Source organism: Episyrphus balteatus, chromosome 2, assembly GCF_945859705.1.
Source record: "Episyrphus balteatus chromosome 2, idEpiBalt1.1, whole genome shotgun sequence".
NCBI classification, from domain to species: domain Eukaryota; kingdom Metazoa; phylum Arthropoda; class Insecta; order Diptera; family Syrphidae; genus Episyrphus; species Episyrphus balteatus.
This window is the reverse complement of record NC_079135.1, coordinates 28,613,576-28,630,993: the sequence shown is the minus strand read 5'-3', so window position 1 is coordinate 28,630,993 and position 17,418 is coordinate 28,613,576. Positions and strand designations below refer to the sequence as shown.

General features: G+C 31.4%; 1 protein-coding gene across 1 annotated transcript in view; it reads left to right on the top strand.

Moving 5' to 3' along the window:
- The window catches only part of LOC129912579 (uncharacterized), a 46,103-nt gene that overhangs the window by 11,593 nt on the left and 17,092 nt on the right, over positions 1-17,418 (top strand). The window contains exon 2 of the mRNA XM_055990888.1: positions 2,030-3,034. Within this exon, the coding sequence (XP_055846863.1) occupies positions 2,232-3,034 (803 nt within the window). The 5' untranslated portion in view covers positions 2,030-2,231. The remainder of the gene's footprint in view (positions 1-2,029; positions 3,035-17,418) is intronic.

The following is a 17,418-nucleotide window of genomic DNA, read 5'->3' as shown; positions in this document are numbered from 1 at the left end:
AATAGACCACATAAAATAGAACAAAAACAATAAGATTTCTCTATGGTTTTCATCCAAGAAGGAAACCTTATTAAAACAATCGGGTTTTCCTTATTGTTTTAAAATCTACAAAAAAATAAAAAAAACGATGACCAGGCTGGGAATCGAACTGGAGACTTCAAATCATTAGTCGCCCACCTTACCACCTGAACCAACCTGCCATGAAAATATTGATCGCGATTTTTGTTCTAGTGCTAAGTTGCAAAAAAAATCAACTTTTCAGTCAAATTTTAATAAGATTTTCTCTATAAAAATAATAAGAAATCTCCTTAAAAAAACCTTATTAATCGTTGATTTTAATAAGATTTCCTTATGAAATGTATGGACGGTAAAACAATATGGCAATCTGTTAGTTTTTAGCGGGTCATATTTTTCTCTGTGTAATTGCATTCCAAACTTTTCAAAAATCTACAATTTTTTCAGTAACTTTTTTAATTGAAAAATAGGCTATTTTTTTCAAATTAAATTCGTCAAAAATCCAAAAATTAACTTTTTGCTCAAAAAACATTTTTAATAGATAAAAAACATAACAAAGTAATTTTTAACCAAGTTTTGATAAACTCCAACTATTTTTGTAAAAGATAAAAATAAAAAATCAAAAAATCGTATTTTTGCCTTTTTTTTTCTTAATATTTTTGAGGTTATAGAAAAAAATTGATTGAGTAAAAGTTGTAGACATTTATACTACCTACAACTTTTGAATTTGACTTTTTTCGATAGGACGTCTAATTTTGACAGAAATCGTAAAAAACCATGAAATTTTTTAAAATACATTTTGTTCGGAATTTTGATTTTTTTTTTTTTCAAAAATCTGAAAAAAAAATTGTAATTTTATTACCTAAAGCAAAAACAAACAAAAATAATTATTCAGCAACCCGATCTCGAAGAAACTTTTTGGTTTCAGTTATACGACATCACTTGCTACTAATTGTCTTTTCTTCTTGTATTTAACAATTTTTTTTTTTTGTTGAAAATTGCTTAGTTTTCCAAAAACTCAAAAAATGTATTTCTTGTCCTTTTTGGTAGTTTCTCACAGTTGCCGTGAAAAATTTTACTTGACAAACTCAGATTCGTGTTCAGCACCCCAAAAACATCATGAAAATTAAATACACCGGAACTGTCCACTTTTATATGAGCCTAAATATAATTTGACTGGACACAACAGTCATTTTGAAAAGAAAATGAAAAAAAAAATTCCAAGATATTTCCACGAGAATTCAAATAAAAAAAGGTCGTAAGGTAATGACTAACAAAGATATTTAGGGCAAAATTTATGGCACATATTTAACTTACTTTTATCTCCAAACATTTTTTCGGCAATAACTTTTCTTTGTTTTCAAAATTGTAAGACCTTTGTTTCAGAAATGTTAAAATTTAAATTTTTTGTATAATTCAACCTTAAATACCATTTAAACGACCTCAATAATAAACTAAATACAAGACAAAATATATGAAGCCGTCGTCACAGCCCAACCCAACGGAATAACATAATTTATTACCAAGGTCAAGTTAAAAAAATTTGCACTCATCTAAAACCGATTCTTATAAATCATTAAGTTAACGTTTTCTGCAACCGACTTTGAAAAAAATAAAAAAAAAAAAAATTAAAAGAAAACCCGATTTATAATTCCTGGAAGATTCAAGAGAATTTAATAAAAACAAAACACGACAAAGCATAACAAAAGCCCCAACCCAATAAAACCTTCCTTTTAGTAAACTTTCTTGGTTTTCAAGAAGAAGATCATTTCAAGTTGCCATTGCACTCACCGCCGTTGATCTTTTTGTTCCATGCTTCAAGCATATATACACTTTATAAGCTACATCAACCTTTTTGTGTCGAAATATATATTTTTGATTTGTGGCAGACTGCCCTCGTTGAGCTCGAAGGTCGATCCAAAAGCAAGGAACGTCCTACAAAATTTTAATAAAAAGAAAAATAAATATTAATTTGACTTTTATATCGTTGTTGTTGCTTTTATTTTTCTTTCAGTTCGTACATGGTCAATTATTGAAGTACACAAGAAGTTACAAGTCTGAGACCATCCCATCGCAGCCGCCTTTATGATGCTGAACCGTGCGTGATCAGAGTACAACAAAACCAACTTAAAATCATAATTTTTTATTCAAAAAATAAACTAAAATAACATTATCATCATCAACTCGCAAGAACAACAAAATCTACCTTTAAGAATATGAATAAATTATTAGCAATAGTCACACTATCGATATGCATCGTGATTGCATCGACAAGTCACCTTGACGCACGATCAGATGCTCCACCAGCTTCAACACGATCTCGAGGGAGCAACAATCATTATCAGTTGCCACAGCAGAAGCAGAACCAGCCACAGCCACAGCAAAGTCTTCATAATCGCAAATCACAATCAGCGTTGCACAGTAGGAACGCCACGACGACGTCGACAACGGCAAAGACGACGAAGCTAACAGCTACAAACAAACTAGATACCGGTGATAGTTCACGGACAATAGATGGCGGTGTTGGCGGCTCAACTGGTGGCCGGCCATTGAGGTTGAGACGATTGAGTTATGATGATAGCAGACAGCAGCAGCAACATCACCGCAGGAATAGCCATCGGACGGGAAGGAACTTTGAAGGCAGACGTAGCGGTGGTGGCAGTGGTGGCGCTTCACTATCGCCATCTAATCCAAGTTGGCAATCGCGATACAACACCAACAATGTTAGAACGTATAGCAGCAACAACGGACATGGTCATCCTAGGACGGTGGTGGCATCAGCAGTCGGAAAAGATGATATAATGCGTGACGTGGAAAACATAAATGAAAACGACTTGAACAGCAACGATTGGTTGCCAAGGGCTGAACCAGAATTTGTAACACTGCCACCGCCAACAACAACAACAACGACAATGATGACAACGACAAGCAGTACCACCACAGAGGGACCATACGGAACTGGATCTTTTAGTCGCAAGAATGGCTTTGATGGTAGAGTGGATCCAAAGGTTTTAGAAAGGTGAGTTGTCTATTTACACACAAACAACAACAAAATTCATGCATGAACAGGTAAAAGGTGATAGATTTATAGATCAGAAGACTATAAGACTTATAGAAGCTTCTTTGTTCAGACATTTTTTGGATCATAAATTCTTAGACCCATTTTGAACTTTTTTTTTTCTTTTAAGCATGTAATTTGATCGGTTCGTTAATTTTTCAAATAACATTTTTTAATTACAAGACAAACAAACAGCTTTTAAAAGTATATAAATCGGTACATTTAACTAAAATACCAGGTTCTTTCAAGCGAATTTGGAATTTTGTGGGAAAAATTAGAAAACATATTTATGAAAACTTTGAACTTATTTAAAATTGTCGGGTTCAATGAACGCTCTGTTTAACATTTTACTGTATCGTGCTATTTATATTGTAACTCATTATGATTCACCACTTTAAATTAAGGTGATATCCGCTTAAAATAAGGTGATTCCACTTAAACTCAGTTAAATTTAATGCACGAAGAAAACAGACCACATAGAATTAAGCGGACCTTAATTTAACGGATTTCTGCATGGTTTTTTTTGCTAATATGACTGTCACTTTAAATTAAGGTGACACTTTTTTCTCTTTGCAGTTTCCAAAAAAATAGGTGGAGTTTACTCCACTCAAATAAATATAAAGGTAACGCTTCATGGTGTTCTCGAAAAATATTAGTTTAGATGTGAGTTCTTGCGAGTTCTTGCACTAAACTATTTTTCTAAACTGAACTTCAGTTGATTGAAGATTAAAAGAAAAATTATTTCATTTAATTTACTTTATTTTAAACGTGAAGAAATAAAACAATACGGCAACCATCACATCAATTTTTTGATAAAAAGAGGTTGTCTGTAAAGCCGGTTTACGGACGATGATTTTACGTGATAACGTCGTCAGAAAACAGGTTGTGTGCTTTTGTTTAAAATGAGTCAATTGAAGCGTTTATTTATTTCAAACAATCATAATTTACAAGAAAAAGCTAAAAAAAAAGTACCTTTTTTATTTTCTCATTATATTAGTTTTTTTTATATTAAGAGCTTCCAAAAAAAATTATGCAATTCAAAAGCCAAGTATTTCTTCTTAAGAATAAAACCATTTTTAAATTTTTACAATGCGCAAAAAGTATAAAAATAATTTATTGAAAACAATCATTTTCATCAAAAAAAGCAAATAAAACATGAGTTTTTATCTTCTCACGTCATTAATTCCAATTTTTTCCCTAACAACCTATAAAAAATTTTATAGGTACCATCTGAAAGCTTATTGTCTTAGCTCAAAATAATATATCGATCAGGTCTATAAGACATCTACAAAAAGAGCTAGAATTTTTTGAACTCGATCAAATTTGATTAAAAAAGGAAAAAAAAAACATTTATTTTTATGTTCTCAGGCTATGGAATCAATTTTTTTGTTTCAAGTTTCTTGATTTAACATTGTGTAGCTTGTAGTAAGTCTATCGTTATGTTTGATATACCAAATGAAAGGTAATTGTATTAGTATGCTCATAAAAGTTAAATAAAATTTCTATCTGCTCTTGGTCAAAAGTCATAACCTGTTGAATTCTAAAATTTTATTTTACCGTTATCTCAAAATTGTGTTTACGAAAATGATTGAAACTTCGCACACATAAAGTCCTAGTCATTGTCTATCATTACTCCATATAATTTATTCCTGGATTCATTAAAGAAAAAAAAGATAAAAAGAAAAAACGATGAAAATCGGTTAAAAACGGTCAAAAAACGAGTTTTTTTTAAAAAACTTGTTTCTCCCGTTATTTAGTCAAAACTCACTAAACGATTCCAATTTTTTGCACATGTATGCATAAGGCCAAACCTACATGTCCTATAAATTTGAGATTTTTTGAACGCTCCAAAAAAAAAGCTAAAAATCAAAAACTACTCAAAAATACCCCTAAAAAACAAGGTGTTTTTCAAAAATTCATATTTGGAAAAATCCGTATTAGACGCCTAATTTTCTTTCTCTCATCTTTCACCTGGCATCTTTAGAATTGTCAAAAAAAATTTCCTTTACCCAAAATCATCATTTTGTCAAAGCCCCAACACGTTAGGTACACGTTCAAACAAAACGTTATATCTTAGTTTTAAAATTTTTAAGATTTTTTTCTTGAATGCAATTATTCTTAAATTAATCTAAATTAATCTCATCTATCTAAAGCAAAAAAAATCAATTCTCTACGACTTTGTGTTTAGATTCTAGCCCAAATTTTATCTTTCCGTTTTACCCCTATTAAATTGCGGAATTTTTAAAAATCCTTCATTTGGATTAAGCTTTAGGTTATTATCTTTCGATTAAGCTATAGAAGATTTTTGTATCTCTAATAGTTTATTTTTAATTTTTAATTGAAATTTTTTCCCGCACTGCGAAAGTGCGAGATTGTAACGTTAGAAAATGGCGTCACTTTTTTGTGGTGGCTGCCATGGTTCATCGATTTATAAGACGTTATCAGTTATCACGTCAAAAACGTTAAAGTATTTTTAGGGTGATTCCATAAAAATTGGACACGAATTTTGAACAAATTATGCAGACTTTTTTACTTTTTCCAAACCAATAGCAATATTTACAAACGGCAATTCTTTATGAAAATTTCAAAAATAGATTCTTTGTTATAATCCCTTTTGGCTAGAAATTAAATTCAAGGAGTATAAATAATCTTAATGCATTTTTAAATCATTAGCTTGTTAACTACAGAAGAATTTCACATAAATGTGACGGAAAAAATAGTCCACAGAAAACAAGATGAATCTAATAGTAACGATGACAATATCCCCTTCTGATTGCAAGCTTCGTTACACAATATTCAATTTTTAAATTACTTTAATGAATATGCATTTATTCTTTATTCTTGCAACAATAAATCGCAGGTAACATGAGTTACCAAATTAATGTAACGTGAGTTACCAAATATCTTCAAATTTTTCATCGAAATATTAAATAAATGTTTGGTTTTGCCACTAATTTTAAAAGCTTTTAATTTTGTATGTATGTAAGTAATCTTCATTAAAAACAAATAAAGATTCTAAATTTCACAGAAAAATTTCATATTGTCGGACCCTTAAAACTCGTGTCCGATTTTTATAACGTGAGTTACCAACAGACTTTTATTTTTCCCAAGCAAATACTTAGAATAAAGAAAAAATAGTTTACTTAATTATAAAATAATAGTTATGCTTAATTCATGAACAGTATTTTCGTACCAATTTATATTAAAATTGACAAAAAAAAATCTATTTATGTACCTATTGGAAATTTTTGTAATTGTAACGTGAGTGACCATGGAATTGCGCAACTTCCATAAAATTGTCGTTTTTCAGCGAGTGACTCCACTTTTATGTAAAAAAATATTTCGATACCTTCCCGTAAGAATGTATTAAGCGACATTTCTCAAATTGTTCAGGAAATGCAAAAAACAAAATTATTCTGTGAGGAAATGTACGGGCTGCACAATTGTATTTTCGCTCTAGTTTCATTTATATACATGATAGAACAACCAAAATGGTACCAAAACGTGACGCTTCGTAGTATATTTCCACATCAAAAAATCATTTTCGAAAAAAATGTCGCTTATTACATTCTTACGGGAAGGTATCGATTTGGTGTAATTAAGACAAAATATTTTCAGTGACATTTATATGGTTTATGAGCTATCTTTATATAAAAAAAAAACTAATATCTTCAACAATTTAAAGCTTTTTGAATTGACGATATCTTCTAAACGATTATTTGGAAGAAATTGCATGACCTTCAAGTTTTATGAGCAAACATTTTCGATAGCTTTTTCCGAAATTTTTAACATTTGACAACTTACATTATGACGCGGTCCATGCTAATTGACTTCCGTGTACGTACTTGCGATGTATGTAGAAACTATTGGCCAAGTTTAGAGATCGTAAAAAATCGAACTTGAGATAACAATCAGACTTGGCATTACGATCATGGAGAATGCCAAAAAACTTGGTCTCTCAAATCTGTCTGTCGAGCTGCAGCCTAAACTTGTAAAGTGATTTTCTTACAGCTTGGTAGTTATCAGTTTTGAGTGATCTCTAGAGATAAATTCGAATTTTGTTTTTTTTTTTGACCAAAACTAACAGAAAAGTTAATTTTTTCAAAAACAGCTGTATAGATTTCAATAAAAAATTTACTGTCTAATGCTACAAATAAGACCCAATTTTTAAAATAAAAAAAAAACATTTTCTGAACGCCATAGACAGTTTTTATTTTGTTTCTGAATATCTTGTACACGACTAAACCGATTTCAATGAAAATTTGTTTGCAAAAGTGTTTAGGTAACACATTTTTGGATTTTTAAAAAAATATTTCAAATTTTGTTTTGAAAAATAGATTTTTTGAAAATGAGTTAGTGAAATAATTCGATATTTCGTTTTTAAGTTTTAATTAATTATATCTTTTAAAGGCATGCCATTTTTTTTTTTTGAAAAATGTTAGAAAATGTTTACATACAAAAAATTATTTAAAAATAACGGCTCTAACGATTTTAAAATTTTTTTTTTCTTACAATTTATTTTCATACAAGAAATCATATCTCAATGGCATACTTCGTTTTCTGATCAAAATCATTTAAAATTGTGTTTCAGCATTCTGAAATTATAGTTTGCGACCAAGTATTAAAATTTGTTTGTAGATACATGTTGCGGCAACATTGTTGCCTGGGCTAAAATCTTGACATTTCATTTTATTTCTCCACATTTCAAGATTTAGATTAGCTGTGAAAGCGCAATAAAATTTTAAACTTTAGAACTTCAAAGGTTGAGGATTGATTCTTTGATGAAATTATCGTTTCGTGAATTATGCCTTCTCATTCTTCTACCAAAAGTTGCTGTCAATCAACAATTTTTTCTGAAATTGAATTTCTGGCTCTGACCTTTGTCTATAGTCCGGGAAATATTTGAAAGATTTAGTTTAGTAAAAGAGTATGAAATTTTCATCATTTAATCCAGTATAAAAAACGTCTGGAACCAGAGTAGCTTTTTGTTGCTGAAGTTTTATTTTTTAGGTTCAATATTAGAATAGTAAACTAAGATAATCAATAAAATTTCTATTCATATAACCTCATTGCGGTTAAAATACCAATATGCACATCATTTGCATTCATGCACGCCTTAAGGAAAAATTGTTATTCTAATCACTATAAAACAGATTTCAACCGTATAAAACTCCCCCTAAAACCAAATACCACCCACTTAAATTCCCCCTCAAAGCTGTTTATATATTTCTAAAACTAAAACCATTTTCTGACATGCAATTTCTTCCTTCATTATTCATCGGAAACAATTCAAATTCATTGAATGCCATTCCAACTCAATCAGTGATCAGCCCACAGAAACGAACCACAACACACCATCAGAATCCAAACAAAAGATCCAAGAACTATAAGAGTCTTCTTATACAATATTGTACCCTCATCACTTTCTGTTCATTCTATTCAATCTTGATGGAGATTCCAAAAAACAAGCTAACCATAAAGTCATCCCGGAAACAATCGAATAGGCATCACGACGATGATGACGGGCGACGACGACTACGTCGAACTCTCGTCCTAGGTTACCCAAACCGCAAGTTCCCGTTCATAGTTGCGGTTTACCCTTGTGCGTAGAATCTTTAAACTTACCACAACCAAACAATAGGTCCTGACGCTTAGCTATAACATAACCCAAACGTCTGTCTGTCTGCATCCATTAAATAACGTTCGTGCGCCAAAGTCTCAGATTACTCATTTGCTGTAAATGTATTCCCTCCATCATGGGAACGACAACAACGACGACGATGCAAGCAAACAGAGAACTCTTGTCAATGCAACAAGATTGGTTCCTCCTCGAGCATGGCTTTGCTGGCTGGCAAAATCTAATGGGCACAACAAGCTGATCACTTAACTCCGATAAACGAACTGTGTGGATCGTTTACAGAAAAGAGGTTTAATGCTCGAGTAATTATCCTTGAATCGATGACAGGCAATTTGTAGAAAAAAAAAAAACTGATCGTGTGACTTTACACGAGACATGATCTTCTTAACATGATCTTGAGCGCCGAGGAGAAAAAATGTTGTCCTATTTCCGTTCACGCCTAGCTGATCGAATTAACATAAACCAAAGAGATGCCTAATCGAGGGAAAACCACTTCAAATCAATTTAATGGCCAACAAGAGATGACCCAGTTTTGCTTGCACTCACCGATGTCGAGGATCACTTGCGATTGCCCATAAAAATCAAGACGGAAACACATTTTCTTTAATCTTGCGAAAAACAATAAACACACATGATATACGCCTCCGTGCAACGCGAAAATGCAAGAAAATTCAGTGAGTGGTGGGGCGGTGGCGGACGTTGCGAAATGGCTGAAAAACCGATCACCAAAACCTGCCACAGCAGGCAATCTGCACAAAGTCGTTAAGACGCTTGTCGATTGCGCAATGCGCGCAATATAATCTCTGTACTCAATCGCACCGCGCCGACCTGCTATCGATCGCGCGTGGTTGTTGCAGAGCGGGAATATCCTCTCCAAACTCCAGCTGCGCACATTGGAATAATTTTCGTTATTCAAATGATGAATGATCGACAAACTGATCAATCGATCACACCACCGGTACGATCAGTATACGGTAGGCAGTTTTCGAGACAAGCTCGCAGAGGTATGAAAAAAATATGTGTGAAGAATGGCAGCAGCGGAGTAATGATAATAATATAAGCCTCTTAGCTCTTGGCGTGTCTTTCACTGATCATTAGAGATCGTGTTGGATTCTGACTGCATACATATTGTAGAGAGTGTAGACGCCGATATTCAATTAATGGATATCATCACGATCCGCCTCAACCAGTCGCATTGGGAGGAGACAAGCCATAAATGGAATTGACTGTTGAGCTCTGCGTTAGTTTCCTTGTATGTTGACGGGCGATTGATTTGCGTGCGTCGATGACATTAATTTGACGTACTGATTCCAATAAATTATCATATTTCTTCAATCTGTTAGGTTATGTTATAGGTTGTTTGATTTTCAACAAATTGTTAAGGTGCCAATTGGAATTGCCAACTTAATTCACTTTGCTTTACCCGCCCAAACAACTCGACGTCGTTAATTAAAAAAAAAGAAAAAAATAAAGTAGCATTTCGAAACGAGTGCTACTGGTATTGATGAATGGCGGTTCAATTAAATTTCGTTGGTGTAAAATGTTCAGCCAGCTGTTTTATTGATTTGCACATGTTTTGTGCGGTTTGTTCGGTTGAGGTCTGTTTTTATTATTTATTTTTGATCTTGATCTTAGCATCACTTTCAAGTGCAGATTGTGTTGACCTTGATTGTTTAACGAGTTTTGATTAGGGAAAGTAGTAGGTTTTGTTAAAAAATAAAGAAAAAGCTTAAAGCAAAATCTGGTCTTCTTTTATCCAAGGAATAAAAATTTTTGTTTCTCAGGAATTGTTGTCAATTAAAATATAAAGTCTTTAATCATTTCAAATATTTTTTTTTCTATTTCTTCTTGGGTCAAATATTGCATTTTTAATAACAGCAAAATATGCATAAGAAGATATGTACACTATGGCGTATGAGTGTTTTTTTTTAAATAAATAACACGGTGTTACAAAAATGAGGTTTCAAAATATACGCGGGCGGAGACCTATCAGGTTTTGTAGAGCTAGTCGCACTGAATACGAAACGGTATTTGAAAATCCCCTAACACCCCCAAAATCTGGAGTTACGGGCAAAAAACGGTTTTTTGGACCTTCACCCATTGAAAAAATTCTAGCTTCGACAATTTTTTTACCCATTTTCGATTTTTTTACAGTTTCTGATAGAAGATAAATATACCTTTTTAACAATGTATAAAACATGTAACTCGGTTAATTCACTTAGAATTTATAAGATGTCAAAGTTCAAAAATTCCATTTTTTTCGTCATTTGACCAACTTCGGCATCAATTTAAAGTATATGTTTTCAAAACAACATGCTATTTAAAAAATATATTCTAAAACAATATCTATTTCCCAATCAATCGAGGTATTTTTTATGAAAATAACTTCAAAATTGGCTTAGAAAAAAAAATTTTTCGATTTCAACCCAGATACAGAAATTCGAACTTTTGGGTATAGAACAAAAATGTTGTTTCGGCACGTAGTAGGATAACTTGGGAGCCAAGATTTGATAACGGGTTTTTGTAGAGGAGCTCAATACAAACATTTTTTTCTTTGGGAGGGGGGTCTATCTCTCCCCGTTTAGGTGGGAGGGGCATTTTTCTTAAAAAAAAAATTATCAAAATAAAAAAAATTATTCAAAAACAACGGCAACACTTACAGTTATAAATGATACCATTTCCGAAAGGCAAAATTGTATATTTGATTCCAATTTTTAAATTAATATAATGTGTGAATTTTGAAAAATGTCCAAAACTAAATCACAAAAATAATAACTTGATCACTGATAACTTAATAAAACTGTAAAGCTAAAAAAGTTGACATAAGTTACTGTGGTACTAAGTAAAAAGGGCGTTCGCGAAAAAAATTCTAAATTGAGTTAAAGGCATATTTGACATCCTGAAACAATGGCTCATTTATATGTAAACAACTCACTTCTAATTCCAAGAGGCTCAAAGTAGTCAATGAAGATGACCACAACGATATTACTCCGCTGTTTTCATTAATAGTAATGCATTTTTTTCTAACTTTAATATTAAAAAAAAAAAATTATGTACTTTTACTTTTGAAATTGAGCACATATCTCAAACCTCGAAAATGGATAGTATAGTATCCATAGTACTTAGACATTGCGGATAATTATATTTATTTTTGTACTGAAAGTATACTATAGAAGTCATTTTTTGTTCTATTTCACTCTCATCCTCAATTAGCATACAAGCAGGATTGTACTTTTTTTATTCAAATATATTTGCATTTTTACTAGGTATACCTGAAAAATAAAAATTATGTACACTATGGCGTATGAGTGTTTTTTTTTTTTTATTTACCATTAAGTCATCAATGTATTTCAAACGTTTTAAAAGTTCTTAAATCTCTTGCAACAAGTTATATCTAAAATCCAATAAAACCACCCTGCTAACAATTTTGTTTTTATAATGCTTCACAGAAGCAAAAATTTCATCTGTAAAGCTTTATAGAACCAAAATTGTTTGTCGGGCAAGGAATGAGTGCTAAATAAAGCTCCGCAAATATACTTGTTTGTATACATTCTATAACTAACTTTAAAACTCATGATTTTAAGATCCAATCTGGACTTGTAGGTTCATAAAATTAACTTGAATTCATATAAAATATAAATTATCCATAAGGTTCAAAACCAAAAAAATCTTGCAATCCATTACTATATCAGAACCATATCTGTCAGTTTTCATTACAATTTTAAGACCTTAAACTGTCAAAATATTCATTACATCCAAATAGAATTAAACATCAAGTATCAAAATCCTTAACCTTATTAGTTTACTTTTTTTTTAAATTCAATATGTCATGCTGGTACCAATCATGCATGTCAAAATGTACATAATATGTAAATTGTCCCTTTTAAGAATATTTCTATTCATTATTCATTGTCATTTCCGTTTTATAAGCTGATTAAGTTTTTTTTCCTTATAAATCTGACGAAACAAATCCAAAAAAAAAAACCTTTTATTGTTGACTGTCAGTAGAACATCAGCCACACCCGCAGTATTATCTGACACTTTATTGCAACAAAACAGTGTGTAAAACACACCTTTAGCCAATGCTGCTTGTTTTGTTGCATGCAATATAAATTAATCTTTGAGAAAATCTTTATTTATTCGTTGTCCAATTATGTTGTATGCAAACCTCTGAACTTATCAAGCCAGCCAGTGGATATATAGAATCAACAACAACAGCAACTAACTTACTATTTTATTACTTCATACTGAAATACGATATTTTTGAAAACTCATTTGTATCTGTGTATCTTATCCGAATCTGATGTTGTATCACCTTAATGACGTAATAATTCTTTTCCAAAATGTCATTTCGCAAATCGCTTCATTCACCCAATCTTGTACCACACCGCGCTGCCGAATAGATTGTTTTTGATGTTGTGCGATTTTTGTTTTGTTTTGTTTTTTTATTCTTCGTGCGGAATTCTTCTAAGATTGAATTTGAAATAAGCCAGACAAAGAAACAGACTTCTTGTTAGTCACGTTCTAAGAAGAATTCGATACAGTCAACATGACTAACGATATTCTAAACTTCTTTTTCATACCTACTTAACAAAAACATAGAAAAAAAAAAAATAAAACATTACTATCGTGAATTTATTTAAAATCGCATTGCAATGCACCAAGAATTTTTCCAAGAGGTGTTTTTTCATCTTCGCTTTAAATTTATATAAATAATATCTATAAGAAGACCAACGACCACACACAAATACGGAAAAGTCCGTGAAATGTGTCTCCAATAATAATTTCTCAACAAATAAAATAAAATAAAATGAAAAGTTTTTGCACAAAAATATTAATCGATCGTAACGTGTAGACGCAGACAGACAGAAAAGAGGAGCAGTTCTACAGTATATTGTAGAATGTGTTTCTGCACGATGATCAGCGAATTGGACAGATCCTAGAGCAAAAAAAAAAAGTCACAATAATTTATTGCTGTCGTTGCGTAGCCATGAAGGAATGCATTTTACAGTCAACGACGTTGTTATAGGTCCAATTTATTAATTCAATTTTTGTGTTCGCACAAAAGTCATTTATTTCAACTAAATTTTAAGTAAAATTTCCAAAATCTATATAGACAAAAGTAAAAAAAGTTATAAATAACACAATAGCAATGCAGCATGGATTAAACATCAGTCATCGAATTCGGTCAACGCATTGACTCTCTGACGTGTCATATGTCAATTGATAGTCCACAAGTTTATGGAAAATATTCCAACGCTCTTAAACAACTTTAAATATAAGCTTTTTACCATGTTACGAGTTCTTTAAACAAACATTCCTTCTATAAGAACATTTATAGAGGTCTTATATGAGTCAGTACTTTTAAAATGTATGTAGACTTGTTTTTCGTATATTTTTTAGAAATTATTTCTGAACTATAGATTGTGGATTACCTAATGTTGGAAAAAAAATGAGAAAACCTTATTTCACTAATCTCTTTCGAAACAAAAAAATTGTCGATTTTCAGAAAAAATTGTAAACTATACAGGCACACACAAATGGTTCAAAACTTTAAAAGTCACTAAGCTTTGTCCCTTCAAATCCTTGTGATACATATTTATTTTAATTCTTTGTTTTTATATACATATAATCAGCAAAAAAGTTTCATGAATGCAACCTTCCCCGACAAAGGAGTTAAAGTCTTTAAACCAACGTTAAGCTGTGCGACCTTTTTTTAATTCGTGCGACCATGATACTATCGTTTGGAAAACTGGCTATTTTGAGCCTTTTTGAAAAATAAAAATAGATTTTTCTTCAACAACACCGCAAAAATTTAATTTCAGTCGCTTTTATTATTTCAATATTTCGGGCGGAAAAATCCATGAATATTTTAACAATATTTTTCCTCTTAACTAATATTAAAAGCTATAAAGATATGAATTGGTTAAGTGCAAAACTCATTTGCAAGTGCAAAGAAACTTATTGATCATTCGCGATGTATAAAAAAGAAGCCTTTTTTAAGATTTGAATTATTATTATGCATTTCTTAAAATAATATTCAAGTTTAGTTGGACTTTACTCCAACTATCACAGTTAAATTATTTTTTTTTTATCTTGTTTTTTTTTTTTTTTTTTAAGTAAATACGAGCATCACATAAAGATGTACCTTTGCAATATTAACCTCTATTTGTGTTCAGCTCTATTAAAAACTTTGTTATTTATCTTTTAGCGCTTAACTGATGTGTTTTTGGACCGGATTTTGAAGTACCTAAAAGGTGCATCACATTTATTTAAATAACTTTGATCTAAATATTTGACGATTGTAGCATTAAATCTTGTTCTTATCCCTTCATAGTTAACGGTTTAACATGTTTTTATACAGGCTTACAGGTTCTTCATGCCTTTTGATTACAGTGAAAAAAAAATCCTCTAAATGTTTTTTGGAGCCTTAACTCGTTAGTGTCAACTTGTTTATTTTTTCCAATTTCTTTTCGAAATTTAAAGCCTAATTTATATTAAGCACTTTTATTATACTATCTCCACTAAATCTCACACAGGGTTATGTGTTCACCACCAAGTCCACAACTCTCCATTAAAATAAATGACCAAGTATATTTCTTTTTTTTTTTTTCTTGAATTCTTCTCTTCCGAGTTATTTTGTTGGAACTTAAGTTACCCGCCTGCATATGCTATGCATTTAAGTCAGATTAAAGGTCTTAATAAAGCGTGTCGTCATTTTTCAAATAAAATATATTTTTATCTATTATCTGTGATAATTGCGCGATGACCCGGAATCTACATATTTGTATGGCCTTTTATGGAAATTTGTTTCTTTTTTTATTCAACACAAAAAAAAAATTATTATGTTTTCGATTTCTTTTTTAATATTTTTCTTAATAAAAGGTAAATGGTTTATTAATGGAGGGTCATTAGATGAAGAAGCTTAATTTAATAAAATGTTTCTTATATTTTTCTTTTCTTGTAGGTGAGCATTTGTAAAGAAGTGCTGATGAGTGTAGGCTCAGGCTTTAACAAAAGCAAAAAAGTGTGGATCATTTAATCCGTTGCTGTCAAAAGCCACAATTCATAATCAAAATGACAGATAATATCCGTTAACACTCTTTTAAATATGGACGCCCATATTATTATAAAATGCAATATAATTCTACGTCCACCCAGAAACAGTTATATAGTCTTTTCTATGTGGTTGTTTTTGTATCAGAAACTAATCTATTCACACATTTTTAGCATTAACCTCAGAAATTAAATAGTGTGAGCCCCCATTAAATGTTTTCCTCATTGATTAGAACCAAGCAAAGCACTTCTATCTCTGACATTCATCTTAAGAGCACCCAGAGTTGTCAAGAAGTCATGCCAAACCATTAGAATACCGCACAATAAAAGTGGTAATAATAATCTGATTCAAATTAGAGACGTAAAAGATACAACACAAAAACGAAGATGCATTCATATCCATGGTTAGACTGTCTTCGCGGTCTTTGGTCGGTCGTTTCGGTCGTTGGCCCCTTTTTGCTTCTTGGAGCCACAACAAGTTCACCAAAGAGTAGAGATATTATAGATGCGCGGTGTACGTTACTTGTTTGCTGATGCTCCTGCGCTCCTAATATTCTAAAGTGAACACAAGCCAGCATCAGTTTTCCATCTTGTGGTATTTGTTTTCAGTTATAGGATATAAGTTTCTTTGGACAATATTTCCTGATATCCAGTGGATTCTATACTGTAGCAATGTAACCTTAGGTTTTTCGCAAGCTTGCATTCATATTGGCGCGGTGGCAGTTGTAGTTCTCTATTTTTAAATCTATAACATGAGTTTTATTACCTATAAAATGCTTGCTGTATGGCTCATGAGACTCGTGGTGCTAAAAACACAAATGTTGCAGAAAAGATGTTTCTTTTCTAAAATAAGCACGCAACTATAATAGATTGGGTGCGTTTGTGTGTATATAGACAAACGACTGTAAAAAATAAATATTTGCATTTGATGCGAATGCTGACGACAGACGGCGGCGTCGGCTGTGGTTTTTAAGAAATGAAACAAAAAAACAACAACAACAACAACAAAATTTTGAATTATCAGACGAATTTAGAAAATTATACTTATTATTTTATTGCGTGTTCGTGGGTTTGCTTACAGTTAAAGATTTTGAAAAAGTCTCATTCTGATTTTCAGAAATGGATCAGAATTGAACATCTATAAAATTGTTTAAATTTGTTTTATGCCAAGAAATATGATCTTTAACTTTTAAACCCCTCTAAACTCACACTTTTAGCTTAGGAAATCTGGTCCCAGATTTTTATTTGTTAACCCAAATTACTTTTTGTAAGTGAGAAAAAATCATTTTGAAGTTAATAATCTTATACCAAACTAAGTCCTTGACAAGAATTGCTATGAAGTTCTTAAGAAAACACTTAAAATCGAACCCCACACCCAACTAACAATTTTGCTTCTATAAAGCTTTATAGAAGCAAACGAAGTATGTATAAAGCTTTACAGAAGCAAAATTGTAAGTCGGGCAGTACTCGAAAAAATTCACTTTGAAACAGCTCAAAAATGCACAAAAATGCAATCCAAATGTAAGTTAAAATAAAGAATAAAATAGGTCAAATTTTTTGTTTGTAAAGTTATCGATAAATGATATGAAAGTGGCAATTTTACAAAACATTTAGGTCTTTTTGGGTACTATACCTAAAGCAGTAATATTTC